The 15168-nt window shown below is 35.0% G+C and overlaps 1 protein-coding gene across 2 annotated transcripts; it reads right to left on the bottom strand.

Annotated features, from left to right (window-relative positions):
* Positions 1 to 261: 261 nt before the first annotated feature.
* On the bottom strand, positions 262 to 3221 carry LOC6645757 (H2.0-like homeobox protein). Of its 2 annotated transcripts, none has more exons than XM_023177638.2 (3): positions 2132 to 3221; positions 1079 to 1364; positions 262 to 899 (listed from the first exon to the last, which is right to left on the bottom strand). In XM_023177638.2, the coding sequence occupies exons 1-3, from the start codon at positions 3175 to 3177 to the stop codon at positions 468 to 470; spliced, it is 1764 nt and encodes a 587-aa protein (XP_023033406.1). In that variant the 5' UTR covers positions 3178 to 3221; the 3' UTR covers positions 262 to 467. The 2 variants fall into 2 exon arrangements, with proteins under 2 accessions (XP_023033406.1, XP_023033407.1); XM_023177639.2 differs by having other exon boundaries at positions 262 to 872.
* Positions 3222 to 15168: the final 11947 nt, after the last annotated feature.

The following is a 15168-nucleotide window of genomic DNA, read 5'->3' as shown; positions in this document are numbered from 1 at the left end:
TTACATTTATGTTTATGTACAAATACTTTTTAGGGGCTGGAAGTTTGTTGTTCTTGTTTTTTTTTGTAATTTTTTGTTTTTGTTTAATTAGTTTATTATCACACATGGCGCGATTTGTTAATGCCAATTCCCACATTGATTTTGGTTTTTGTTATTAATTTTTGTGATTTCAAAAAAAAAACAGACCAAATTTAGCGAGTGGGGGAGATAGAAAAAAAAAACTTGCTTAAATGAATATTATTAAATATTAAATAATAATAAAAATAAAATTTCAACTAATTGCGATAAATAAATAAGCTAAGAGATTGAATGGCGATGACAAAAATGATGATGATGACAATGATGAAATGGGGGCAAGATTACAGGGTGTCTCATTTGGATTGACTAGAAATTAAAATGGAGAAGGAAGATGGGTGGTTTGGGTGGTGGGTGGTGGGGGGACTATTAGGATCGAATTCCACTTTGTCCTAACTAGCTGAGGAAGCACTTTGTTGTTGTTGTTGTTGTTGCTGCTGTGACGACTGCTGCTGCTGTGCCTTGGCCCGCTCCTTGGCCTCCTGTTGGGCCTTTTTGGAACGCTTCCATTTCATGCGACGATTTTGAAACCAGATTTTCACCTGCGTCTCGGATAGCATTAGACCGCTGGCCACTTCGAAACGCTTAGGTCGACTTAAGTATTTGTTTTGCTTGAATTGCTTCTCCAGCTCCAGGAGCTGTTGCGAGGTGAAGGCGGTGCGTGGACGACGGGTCTTACCCAAGATGGCATGATGGGGATAGGCAGCCAGTTCGGGTATACGATGATGCAGCATCCCGGCACGAGCCAAAAATTCGAATTGCAATTGCGATGGCATAAAATTGTGACCCATTGGCAGCTGAAAGCAAGATGTCAAAGTGGAAAACTATTATTATTTTTATTATCGATTCAAATTGGAAACGAATATGTTTGTTTTTTAAGGAATTTCTACGAATATCTAACTAAAATGTTTGTTAGTTTAATACAATCGTTAACTAGATTTGTTTTTTGACTTTAGTTTTTGCTTTTCTCTGACATTTATTGTCATAAAATATTGATGCTTACCGGTATTGGTTTGCCTGATGGATCCAATGGTCTATGGAATGCAGAACCACCTTGGGCCAATAGCTGATATGGATGTCCTCCGGCATATAGAGGGAAATCTTGCGGCCTAATCGGACTATGCGGCGGTACAATCGGTTTCTTGAACTCATCATGCAAATCGCCGGGCATGCGCAACATGTGAGACGATGCATGGGAATGATGGGAACCAGATTGATTCTGTAATTGATCTTCACAGCCGGGACTTATCGGTGGACTGGAACGATGCGACGATGTGGGAGATTCCGATCTATAAAAAGACAAACAAAAACCATTTCATGTAAAGAGACACCCTTTATTCAAGTGGCCAATTGTTACGTAAAGTTACGTCGTACTAATAATAATAATAATAATCATGACGATGATGATGATGATGATGACAATAATGATTGAATTGAATTGAAAACAATTAAGGTCTTGACTATAATTTGTTTGCTTTTCCCTATATTCGCACTTGAAAATTAGCCCCATACGTAATCTGAATGTACGTAAAATGTATAATGTAATATGTGTGGGCTCGATGACGGCGATTGGTTAAGTGGGATGTTACCCAGGTTTTCGGGCCATGTGTTTCGAGTGTTGCCAAAGCTAATTTAAAGCCATGCGAAATTCAATATTTATCTCAAAGTGCTTCTGCTTTTTTCTTTTTGTTGTTTCTGGTTTTGCCAGTTATCACAATTTTTGAAGTGAGCCAAGTAATTAGAAGCTTAGAAATTTTGCTTTGGTTATCTATCATCAATCTACATATATGTATATATACAATTGATAATGTCATATTGTGAAATCTTTCTCCCGTTCCCCCTTTAATTTCATTTTTATCTTGTCTACAATCATCAATTATATAGTAAATTTAATTATTTTGTGAAAATTTAACGTCTCAAATTTCTCAAATTTCATTCTCAATTCGAATCTGATAGATATTGATAACAACTTAGAGACAGATCTAACAGATAGACTCTATAGTTTTTGTGGATCGATTAAACTGAATCCCAACCTAGTGATGTATTTTAAACGCACCTTGACATGCCGTCGGGACTGGGTGAATCATATTCCCTTGAATCTCGTATACGTTGCATTTCCTCGTGATCGGCGGCGGCGGCTTGGGCGGCAGCTGCTGCCTGTGCCTGGGCGGTGACAAAGGCATGATGGGCAGCGGCATTTTGTAGATCAACATGATCTCTACTGCTTGCATAATGCAAGGCTGCTAGACGATCATCGACAATAATATCACGATCTCCATTGATTATGCCAATTGATGTTGGACGATTTTCGGCTGATTGATTCTTGGCTAACAAGGCATCTATGCAAAATGATTTTTTTGGTTGACTTTGCAATGTTGTTGTTGTTGTTGTGGTGGTATTGGTATTGTTGGTTGTATTTGACGGTGATGAAGATGCTGATGCCGGCGCCGTTGCAGTTATAGATCCATGTCCAGGCATTATGGCAGTCAATGGCAAACGCGGCAGGGGATACGCGGACACATGATGTGCCGGTGGCAGGGATGGATGTGAAGGAAATGCCTCAATATAAAGGCGAGACGCTGGCGATGATGCTATTCCCGTTGGTGGTGGTGGTGCTGGTGCTGTGGTAGGTGGACCAGCCATTGGCATGGGAGCCACTAGCAAAGGCATATTTGTTGTTATTTGTTGCGCTTGCTGGTGCTGCTGTTGCTGCTGTTGCTGATGATGATGATGATGCAGATGATGCTGTTGTTGAGGATGATCACTTGCAGTTAGTTCCCTATCAGATCCCTGGCTTGGACTGTGATTCGCCGCGTAGACACTATGCGGTGATCCTGTGGTAGCCTGCGAATGTGTTGGACTGCTGGCGGCTATAAGCAATGCCACTGGCGGACTTGGACTTGAACCAGCCTCCTGTGATCTGGGCGATAATGTTGAATTTTGACTACACTGATCGTAGTCGGCAACAGATTGAGCGGTGGTGGCAACAACTGGCGGTGGTGCGGTGGTATGGGTGGCAGCAGCAATATGGCTTAATAACAATTGCGACGGCATTGATAGCGTCGTCTGTGGTGCGGCCGGTGACACTTGGGCACTGGACATGCCGCAATATAGTAATATATATTGTATATTGAACAAAAAAAAAAACAATTTTTTTTTTTGCACTTTTCTCTTATTTTTCTTAGAATTTTTTCTTTTCCGTTTTTTTGGTTTGTTTTTGTATTATTTTTTGTTTAACATTGCCAACACAATATCAATCACACGTAACGGTGCGTCTCTTATCAGAAGAAGCAGCAGCGGTAACGGTACAACGAGCAACGACAACGGCAGCGAACTTGACGCGGCGAACGTTCAGCAATGACTGTGGCTCTGTTCGCTTGTGCTGCTTTGTCATATACTCGCCTTTTTGCCTGCTGCTGTCGGCCAGCCAGCGAGCCCACCCCCACTCAAGCAACGGCAACACTCGTACACACACACGTACACGCATACATATGCAGAGACAACCACCATTGAATTGTTCTCTCTTATTTGTGCGCTCTCTCTCTCTCTCTAACTTGATTGGCTTCGACTGACTGCGCTCTCTTTGCGGGCAAAGATGGTGGCTTTTTGGTTATGCCATAGACAAGGCTAGCAATATATTGGGGGCGTTAACGTTTAAATTAAAAAAAAAAAGAAATGAAAAAAGAGAAACAACAACAATAAGGGGGGAAAAAAATGTCTGTCGCTGGGGCGTGGCTTGAAATCGGGGGAAATCTTCGAAAAATTTCATATAAATTGTTGGAAAAACGAGCTATAATTGCCATCATTATGGAGTGTTCAGTAGTCATCACTAACAAGTTCAGTTCAGACAAGAGCCAAAGCAGTGGAAGCAGCAGCAGCAGCAGTAGCAGTAGCAAAACTAGAGCAATCTAGACAATGACAGGGGGGAGGGGTGGGGATAATGGGGAAGAAGAGCAAAAGGCAAAAGACTAATTAAGGCATTTTGAAGCTAAGCTTTAAGCTTTATCTTACTTTTATTTTGTATGTTGACTTTTTCTGTTTCAGAAAATCAATAATCTACTCTTGTTCAAGTAATAAATGATTATTTCTATGGGATTTTTATAACTTGGTTGCCTCATTTATTAGCAGAGACAGAATGAACAAATCGAAGGGAGAGAGAAGTGAAGAAAGGGGTCAGTTAATGTCCCTATAATGCATTTTTTATAATATTTACGTGTGTCTGAGACTTGTCTGAGTATATTTCTTTGTATATACATATGTATATTCCCTCTATCTGAGTGTGTGTGTGTGTGTGTGTGTGTGTGTGTGGGTGTAATGGTCTGTCAAAGTCATATGCTTAGCATTTTATGACCCTTAGACACTCATCAGCCAAAGTGAGTGAATGGTGAATGGTGGTTTTAGCAGTGGATACGGCAGCAGCAAATGACCAGGGAGGAGATGATGGTCTGTAATGTCACCTTGATGGATTACTAAGTGGTCCATTGTATTCCACACACACACACACACACACACACACACAACCACACCTTAAACACATAAATGGACCACAAAACTTGGCACGTAAATCTTATGAAATCACTTGAATTTAATGCTCGAAACACATTATTACCAAATTGTTTTCGATTTACATTATTTTTATTATTGAAAAACTCTTGAATTAGCTATTTTTCATATTTTAGATACTTGCTCAAACCATTATTCAATGTTTTTTTCTCTTTCTGCACAGAAGTAAACGAATTTGGTTTTAGAATATAGCAGTCAAAGTAGATTTGATCGGAATAAGAAGAATTACTCACATTTCAATGGCTTAAAACAAATATTTTGTTGACCATTTGCAATATACTACTTCGTACATCTTAAAGCAAAAACTCTAAAACTAAAAGATAGCAATAATTAGAACAGATATCTGAGCAATTAATAAACAACAACACTTTAGACGGAAAATACCATTATAAAAGGATTGAAAATGGCTCTAAAATAAGTTAATGTCATTTAAAAAGGATCGCCCAATAATTAGTTTTGCTTTTTTACATTATAAATTGTACCAAAATCTACAATATGTAGAATCAACTAATGGATTGTAATGCTTCTTGGATAAAATTAGACTAATCAGGCATTAAATTGTGCCAAATTGAAATTGCAATAAAAATAAAATTGTCCCATATGTTATGGCAATTTAGCTTTTGTGGTCAAACATCAAACATATCCACCCTGCGTATCGTGTTAATTCAGCCGATAAGTGAACAATAATACCATAAAAATTCACTGACGACTTACAAAAAAACAACAACAACAGCAACAGCAACAAAAATTTCAACAGATTTTTCCCTGGCTAATGCCATCTCTCTCTAACAAACTGAGTCAATCACTGGTCTGGGCCTTTTCCGAGCCTGTTAGTTAGGCAAAGTAAACAAGCAAAAAGAAGAAAACTTATCCAGGGGATGGAAAATTTTTACCCTAGGATTGAGGGTTGCGGATGTCATTTGACTTTCAACACTTTGCGGGGGTTTTTGGCTTGTAAAAAAATGTTCTGCTGCTTTTGTAGCTTGTCGTTGTTGTTGCTGTTGTTGCTGTTGTTTGTAAATATTTTAAAAACAAAAAATTGAAATTGAAAAAAAAAATTAATCACTTTGTCATTGACACAAGAATTAATTGACATTAAATTGCATTATCAATGAATAAATAATAAATAATATGCACATAATTTTTGCAGTCTCATCTTGTTGGTTTGGTAGTAAGTAAGTTGTGCATAAATAACGCATATTGGCTCATTATATTGACAAAGAGTTGGCAAAGAGAGTTTCCACTATACTATATACATATACATACATATACATACACACTTTTGAATAAGTCATACCATTGACGTAGTAGACAAAGGATCTCCCAGCCCACAAGTGGGGGCATCTATTACCTATATCATAGATTTTCTCTTACTAATCCCTCGCCGTGATCTTTTGATTCATCTCTATGATAAATTAACATAGAACTCTAAGACTTTTAAAGTGTTTTATTCCTTAAGGGGGTCTGACACTCTCTGAGACCTAAAATGAAGGTGTTTTTTGGGAATTAATTGTGCAGAATGTAATTAATGAATTCTCAAAATTTCGTATTTAAATGGAGGAGGTAAATTTTTGGTAGCTTTTTGGAAAAACGCAAAAATTTCGAAAATAGTTCTCGGAAAAACATAGCGGTATGTTTTCCGAATATTTTATGACCAAAATTTTTCAAATCGGACTAAATGTAGTGTAAGAAACGTAACCAAAACGGTAGAAAACACTATTTTCGGGAAAGCTATTTTCAAAAAAGGCCGGAAATGAGATCCTTTCGGTTACCAGAAACCTAAGAAGGAATGCCATTTTCACAGAACCCTTTCTGTCACGTATTCTCAGATAGTAGTAGGTTAAAATAAAGTAAAAAGTGTCAGACCCCCTTAACAAAGTCAACTTGGTCCTTTGTAGTCGTATAGAAACGAATCGAAATCCTTATGGGATAAGCTCTTGTATATCTTACATCTTAGTTAACCCCTTTCTGACTACTTCCATGTGCATGTACATATAAAAATTATTACAGCAAATGATTGGAGTTTCGTTGTGTTTTATTTTTTTTTTTCCATTTTATTTGCCTTTTTTGTGAGTAATTTTTAAAGCAAACTGAGGTGTGTGGGATTGGGATTGGGATTATTGCTACTCCGGCTGCTGCTGCTGCCTGCTAATGGCGATGATGTTGGAGTTGCAGCATAAAAATGACATAAGTAAATGGGGTCAAATGTGAATCCATTTGGCAAGCTTTACTTGGTTTGATTTCCTATAACAGTTATTTTTTTTCTTGATTTTTGATGTTTGTTTCATTGCACATTCCAGACACAACATACTAAATTGTCCATTGCACGTGGATGGGCAAATAAATATCGTATAATGAATATAAAATTGAAGAAGGAGGTTCAATATAAAAACAATAGCAATCAGTCTAGCTACCGCTCTACCACTCCCACTCCCAGTCCCAGACCCGGACTACATACAATTCAACTCCTTCTCAATGCACTAATTTCCAGTTAGTTTTGGGTCTTGTTCGTCGGAGAGGGGGGAACCATCTCGAGTACGTGGTTAAAGAAAATACACTTTGGCACGTTTCTTGTTAGATTTCAACAATAGTTTTTTGGACATTGCATGATATATGTATGTATGTATGTATGTATGTATGTATGTATGTATGTATGTGTGTATAGAGAAGTGAATTGCATTTTGCTTGTTCTTTTGGATTCTTTGTCCCAGCAGCTAGAGCTGCCCTGCCCTGTTTTTATTTATTTTGGCATAGGTGAAGAGTTCAAATTAAGGCAAAAGAAAACATAAACAACTTGTTTTGGATGGCAACATAATACATATACCCTCTATAACGAGGGTTCAAGGGTTTTTTTTTGTTCATTTTAACAAGTGAAATAGTAGTCGATGCATCTTTAAGCAAACAATTTTTATTGGTTTTTATTTAAACAATCAAATATCTGTCTGAAAAGTTAATTGACTTCGTTTAAGATTACAATTTATCCCAATTCTAGCGATTAGTTAAAGATAAATCTAATGCCCCTTATTTATATCATATATGTATGTATTTATTGAAGTAATTATTTTAACTGAATTGAATTCTTAGATAGATGGGTAAGCGTCTGGGAGTTAAGGCTCCCCTAAAGTCTGCAATAAGAAGTCCAAGAATTCGCTTTTTGAAACATACAAAGCAATTTTTGAATTCAGAAAAAAACATAGTTTAAGAAGATTTTTAAAGTTGCAAGGCATGTGAAAAGTTTTAAATTCGTTGAAATTTATAAATATCAGCCTATTGCATACATTAGGGGGCAATGTTTTACTCATTTCAAAGACCTATGGTTTCTTCTGTCTATGATTTTTCATCTCTCACTTGTTGTTATCCTTTTTAGCGTAAGTGACATTTTTCTTGTTACGAATTAAATCAGATCAACTACATACTTAATCAGTAAGTAATCATACTTAATCAGTAATTACACTAATTTATAGCGCCTACGGGTATGCACAAAAAAGTTAGTTGTAGGCTTTGCCAACTTATTTCGCTTGATTTAGTTGCAATTCCCAACTAGTTTTAGCGTTGAAGGCTAAATGGTTTGGCTACTGCAATTCTGGAGTTGTTTAGCAAAGTCTATTGATGATAGAACTCTAAAACTTGGTGGTTCTTAAAATAGCTATACAGACAACCGGTGCTCCTTTTTGTGCTATCTTTGAAATAATCTTCTTTGGGTAGATTGACCTCAAGCCCAATGGAAAAATCAGCAAGTCGATGTACATTGTGTGTACCTTGTGAGCCTCTAAAAAAAATGAGAATTTGAACCCCATGATCTATGACAAGTTAGAATCGAGTTGGAATTTAACTAAAGCTAATGCCTAAATATAGATTCCAATTTGCAATTACTAAAGAATGTCAGTGCGAGTGAGTTAAGATTAATCACTTTAAAATAAGTATGTGTTTAAGGGTTATTTGAACATTTTGTAGTCTATCTATTTTATATAACATCTACAAAAGTTTCAAGTAGCTTCCACACTCAACTAGCAATTATATACAATATATGTATATATATATTATAAAAATAAATCGCTGACGTACAACACTCTTTAAATTTTCATTAAAAATCGACTAAGTACACATATCAGGCAGCAAAGAGCCAAAGGAGGACCACCAACAACACCAACAAAATGGGTCGACAAAAAAAAAAAACGAAAAAAATTCTCATTTACCGATAATAAAGTAAATTTTTCAATTATTGACACAAAATTTTAATTCATTTTCAACATTGAAAAATACTTCCATTCCATTGTTGCCTTTGCTTTTGTTTGATAAAGTTTTTTTTCTTGTTTTTTTTTTTTTATAATTGAGTTGTGTTTTTTTCATTAAGTGCGCGCGAATTGATTTCTGCCCCTTTTCGGACCAACTGATAAATGATAATAAATGAGTTTTTTATTAAAAAAAAAACAATATATATATATATATATATATGTATATGAAAAACCAACGTAATATAAAAAGAAGTAGCAAATACAAAAATATCTATGACTCGGATGAATGATGGCAAAAAGAATTATGAATCCGATTAAAGATAGAGGCGAAAAGGTTTACGATAATCCTTGAAAATATTGAAAGGCTGCAATATGGATTTACAGAGGAAATCAATATTCCAAGTGGCCCAAGTGTACGTACTAACTGATTCAAAACTGATTGCAAATTATGTGTATAATATTGATTTGCTCAAGTACATTAGGCCCGATTAACGGCCCACTGTCCCAAAGTGGCTGCAATTCAATCAAGTCACTCTAGAGACCAAAGGGCAATATTTTAATTGGCCAGAAATGATTTGGCAAACACTAACTGAATTTTAATCGCAAATTGTGACTATCAAGCGGGTTTTTTTTTTCCCATTTGCTTTGTTTACTTTGTTTTCCTTCATTGCGACTCACAGAAAGAAGAAGAAGAAGATCTCATTAAGTAACAGTAAAACTACAAATTGCATTTTCTTTGCAAATATGTTATAGGCCATCCTCCTGATTTTTGGCATCTTCTTGGAGGAGAAAAGTATATATTTTGATATCGAGCCGGCTAAATGCAAGATTTGGCTAATATTCAAAAACTTTATTGAAAGCATCTCTCCAAACATTTCTTCAAAATTTAGTGCAAAAAGGTTAAATTTTTTTAGAATTCCATTGAATTTCTTACTTTTTCAGAAAAAATATCTAAAATATCCACTTTGCTTGCACAATTTTTTAGTAAATCATCTGTAATTATATAAAGAAAACTACAATTTAATTGTAGTTAGATACTAATATAAAGTGCAGAATTGTAGATGTACAGTAGAATCCGGTTATAACGACGCTCAAAGGACCAACGATTTTCGTCGTTATATCCGGAGGACCTTTCATATAAGTTTGTATTGGGACCAACCCAGCACTCATAGAACTTTAGTCGCTATAACCGGACGGACGTTATAAGCGGAGTGGTTATAGCCGGATTCTACTGTATTTAACATTATTGAATTATATAAACCTTACAGATGGTATAGAACGCAGAAAAGTATGAACTCTAGCAATGTAAGCTTCGCCTTTCTTCTATATTGCATTACTGAGTTGTAATTCTCAACTTGTTTTAGCAAATGACGATGGGTGGGTCATTATTGAATTGTATAAACCTTAGAGATGGTCTAGAATGCAGAAAAGCTTTGCTTCTCTTCTATATTGCATTACTGAGCTGTAATTCTCAACTTGTCTTAGCAAATCACGATGGGTGGGTCCATCGTGGAACTAATTAAACTATACTATTAACCTGTTTATTTCACCACTTAGGATATTCATATGTATGTATGTATCCCATAAATATTTTGTATGATATTATCAATTACAAATTAAACACCTATTAAAATGATGATTGCCCTTAACATGTCTTTTTTTTTAGTCTGTATTCTCTTAAAGTTATCCCTGGTTTTTGATGTACTTTTAATGAATAATTAACGACCATCGAAATGTTTAGTATTAATTTTGATTAATTTGACACTTGACCATTATCCATAAATTCAAGAATCTATAATGGGTTTTTAATCAAGCAACATCTATATCTATCTATCTGGAACTTAAAAATTTCTAATTGAAAACTAATCCATCACAATAGACGTCAAAGGTGAAGTAAATTGTGAAGAGAGTAAAGAAATTGGAAACCCGAAATGTAGTAAAAACTCCGATAAGAGGTAGATAATAAAAATCGAATCAAAGACAAATAGGTGCAACCAGTAAACGAAACAAAATAACAAAAAAAAAAAATATGTATAAATAAAAAAATATGAAAAAAACGAAGCAGAAGAAGAAGACAACAAAAATATTATTTAATAACGATAAAGCCACAAACACACAACAAGCACAGGATATGAGTAAATACTTGTTTTGGCTGACGGATAACCCAAGAATGAAGGGTAATGATCATCAGTCGATAGGGAACAACAGCGGTAACAGGGGGAGGGGTAAGGGTAAGGGTGAGAGTGAGAGTGAGGGTGAGTTTCTGGTTGAGCAAGGAAAGGGAATTGGAGTTTGGGTAGGAGAGAGCAAAGGAGACGCGTCACATTATCTGGCAATTGAATTTACAAAGCAAATAATTACCAAATGCCAGACAAATACGAATCGTATACCAAGTCTATATACATATATATATATATATATTTCCATCTTTCTCTCTCTTGCTCCCTGTGTGTGTGTGTATGAAACTGTTTAAATAAATACAAAATACAAAAATACAAATCAAAATGCGATTTTCGAGACGACCGACCTTACCATATACCATTACCTTTAGCTTACCTTCTTATCGGCTGAAACTCTCACGTTTACCTTTCCGCTACCTTGCCGCCGCAGTCGCAGTCGCAGTATGTAGAAGCGCCAGCCAGCCAGCCAGCCAGCAACAATAACAACAACAACAACAGAAGACAAGACAAGGAAGAGAAGAGGTTAAAAAACTTTACGTGTTGCAATGACAACAGTTCAAATGGATATATGTATAGTTAAACCCAGTCAACATCTTCAACATGCATACATTTCCATATTCATTTTTCCAAAATCCCTATGGATATTCTTTTTTATAGCCTACCTTAGGGAGTACAAGCAAATAGTATCACGGAAACGAATCTCTCATCTTAAAAACTAAAAAATATTCTCAACACATTAAAATTGTTGAAAAAAAAAGTTATATGTTACAAAATTTCAACTAATTTACAGATTTTATTGTGCAAAGTTCTCCGATTTTTTTAATTCTAATATAGTCGAACTTTAAATCTACGACGTCTAATATTGTATTCATCTTTTTGCTGCTTTGTCTATAATGATTCGACTTTGTTCTGCATATAAAATTCTTTAGAAGAGTAACAATTATGAACGGGATGAACTCAATGAAATGAGACAATTATCAAACATTGGGTTGATTCATAATTTTAATGAAACTTTAACTAATTTATATACATACATATATGGTTACTCATATGGTAAAGAGCGTTTGACCGACATAGAAATGTTTACTGGGTAAATGTAAATGTGTGTTTGAGTTTGAGTTTCGTTTGAGTATGAGTATTTGTATCTCTCTTGGCAAAAGCAAATAGACACTAACTGCCGTGCATTTTGCTACACATTTGCCTCACTCGATTGGAATCGAGATTGGCTCCGCCGACTGCAGACTGCCGACTGCACGACTCTGACTTCGACTCTGACTCCGACTCCGGTTCTGATTCCGAGACTTATCTGGCTAGCACTGAGAATTTGTTTACGCTGCGCGTCTAATGAGGCAGCAGCAGCCAAACGGCAATTTGATATACACATATATCACATATATATATATATGTATATATAAGGAGTGCAATAGAGTCATCCAAAAATCTTGCCACAATGAAGACCACAAAACAAATTCCATTAAACTTTAGAAAAAAAAAATGGTTTAAGAATTAGCGTTGGGGACTATTAAAAAGCAATTTTCGGGAAATTCTACAAAAACTGTATAAAGATTTTCTATAATAATCCTTTTCCTTATAGCAGGATCAGCAAATGCTAACATAATTTTGCAAATCTGTAACTTTTTGCCAACTTTCAGCCGATTTTTTTAAAGCTTTATCTTATCCTGTAAGTTTCAGAATGGAATATAATACAAATATTTTCAAAAAGACAATAAGCTTCAAGGAACAGCAAAGTATTGAAATAAACCCAAGGACTTCATGAAGTCCTAATTTAGTTGTAATTCTTGGAGTATTTGAAAAATTCTTGTCTTTCTATGCAAGTCAGGTTAATGTCCTTCAATCTGCATTAATATTTAGAGTACTAAATTTTTACCAATTTTCGCCAAAAAAAATTATGATTTTGTTAAAAAATTGAGATAAAAATGAATTCTTTCTAATAATCAAGTGATTACTGCCATTTTAAAATATGCTAAATAACGATTCAATTGATTTGTAACTTTTTGAAAACGGTTAGAAATTATCGAAAATACAGTCTGTCCATTTTTTTAACATTTTTCTATTAAAATTATTTGGTTCTCTTGTAATTTTGTCAATATAAACTTGCATTTTGTTTTCTATACAAATCAAATTAACTGAAAAAAAAATTATTGATGATTCTTTGGGAAATTTTCACACCAAAATACTATAAAATTGCGTCACGTTAGACAATTAGTTTATATCCTAAGAAAATAACCCAAAAGGCAATTCATTATTTAATTAGGCTAATCAAAAGTTTCTTCTGTCATGCTAATAGAGAAGTGGGTAATCAAATACACTGAAGGAGTGACCAGAAAGCTCTTAAAAGAAGGCTTATCAATGGAAAAACAAACCGCTGGGAGGTCTGACAACTGCCAACTGTCCAAATTGTGGGTAGAGTTAGAGGTATTTCTTCTCCCACATTTGAATTGAGTGGTTATCTTAGTCATATACTCACTCACCAATAAATATATCGCTAATAATCAATTTTCAATTAATTCAAACCGCATATCAGTTCACACCACACCACACATCACACATCACACCCCACCTCACCCCACCACCCATTCAAACACCCATCGAACGTCTCAACCAAAAATATAACTATAGAAATTAAAGAAATTTGTTTAAAGTCGTTTAAATTGCACTTTAAGCATAAAATAGCGCTCTTATCTAATCGTCACGAGAAGGCAGCGATTTAATTTATATAATCAACTTGTTTTTATAATTAAAAAATATTAAAATTGTTTATTATAGAGACACATAACTTCGACTCTCCTCAGATAGCGTCGAAGTGGACTTTATTTTTTTTTTTTTTCTTTTTTGTTTTTTGGTTTTTTTTTTGTTTTATAATCGCGCCCTCTTCTTGATGATATAGTTTGAATGGGGTTTATTACTTTTTCAATTGGGTTTGTGGTATCATTAGTTAATACAAAAATCAGAAAGAATCGGTGGTCTCTCTGTGTCTAAATCCTTTAAAGAAATTGAAAAAAAATTTCTTTCTAAATTAGTTGCAAGGGTATACAAAATTTGTCATCGAAAATAAAAAAAAACAAAATAGTTTTTCTGTTTTTGGTCAGTTTGATTGGTTTGTGGTAGGGTCTCTAGTCTCTACCCCCCGACCCCTGACCGCTTTCCCTGACTGATTGGACCTTATCTGGTATTTGGTTGAGGAGGAGACCTAATTGAAATTGCATTGAAATTGATTGATTTGCTCATAAATGCCGAAATACTAATCGAAAGAGCGTAAATTCTTCTTCTCTGGTTATTTGTTAATCGTTTTATTTGGCCTGGATTATGGTATGTGTGGGTGTATATGTAGGTGTGTGTGTGTGTGTGTGTATGCTTCCCTATCGCTTGATTTGTGGTAATTCAAGTGGGTCTATATGAGCAGATGTCGCCACAAAAAACCAGAGAGAGAGAGTGAGAGCGAGAGAGGTGCAAAGTTTGAACAAGGTTATAAATCAAATAGTTTAATATTATAAATTATATTTAAATGGCATCTGAATGGGTCAAAAAACCATTGAACAAATTGGTACCTCCTTTTTTTTTTTTGTTTACTATATATAAAGCTCTTGAGATATGCACCACATACCAAAACTTTCCATTTCAAAAATGTTCTGCAATATCCCATCTTTAACTATTATAATGGTCTTCGAATGATTAGACTTAGTAATCATATATCACTTGATTCCTTGGAACTATATCGATGTTGACTACTAAGAATGTCCCAAAAAGTATTTCCTCGATTTATGATGCTGAAAATCTTTCTTTTAATATTGTGGATCTTAAACATCTTAAGTTCTGGCTCAAGATTTCAATGTGTTTGATAGTTTCGAGAAGTCTTTACGTTTTGTTTAATGAAATCTTTAGATTATGTTTTATACTATAACATTGTGATACTCTTGGGACTACTCGGAAAACTCTTAACCCAGGGAAATCCCCCTTTTCTTCTCACATCTTTTTGGGTCTGTATATTAATATAAAGCAAAATCATTGTGTATTAAAACATAAAATTAACCCTTTTTGAGAGCTACGATAATAAAGACAATAATTTCGCAGAATTTAATGTGATGTTAGAATTT

This window comes from Drosophila willistoni (assembly GCF_018902025.1).
Source record: "Drosophila willistoni isolate 14030-0811.24 chromosome XR unlocalized genomic scaffold, UCI_dwil_1.1 Seg8, whole genome shotgun sequence".
In the NCBI taxonomy this organism is placed as follows: domain Eukaryota; kingdom Metazoa; phylum Arthropoda; class Insecta; order Diptera; family Drosophilidae; genus Drosophila; species Drosophila willistoni.
Note: the sequence above shows the minus strand (reverse complement) of the source record. Positions and strands in the feature narration are given on the sequence as shown.

Excerpts from the sequence above, each read along its gene's own strand:
- LOC6645757 (XM_023177638.2), bottom strand. The coding sequence starts at position 3,177 with ATGTCCAGTGCCCAAGTGTCACCGGCCGCACCACAGACGACGCTATCA. Across the intron at positions 1,365-2,131 it reads AGTCCCGACGGCATGTCAAG|ATCGGAATCTCCCACATCGT; the intron begins GTGCGTTTAAAA and ends GTCTTTTTATAG. Across the intron at positions 900-1,078 it reads CATCAGGCAAACCAATACCG|TTTTCCACTTTGACATCTTG; the intron begins GTAAGCATCAAT and ends AAATAATAATAG.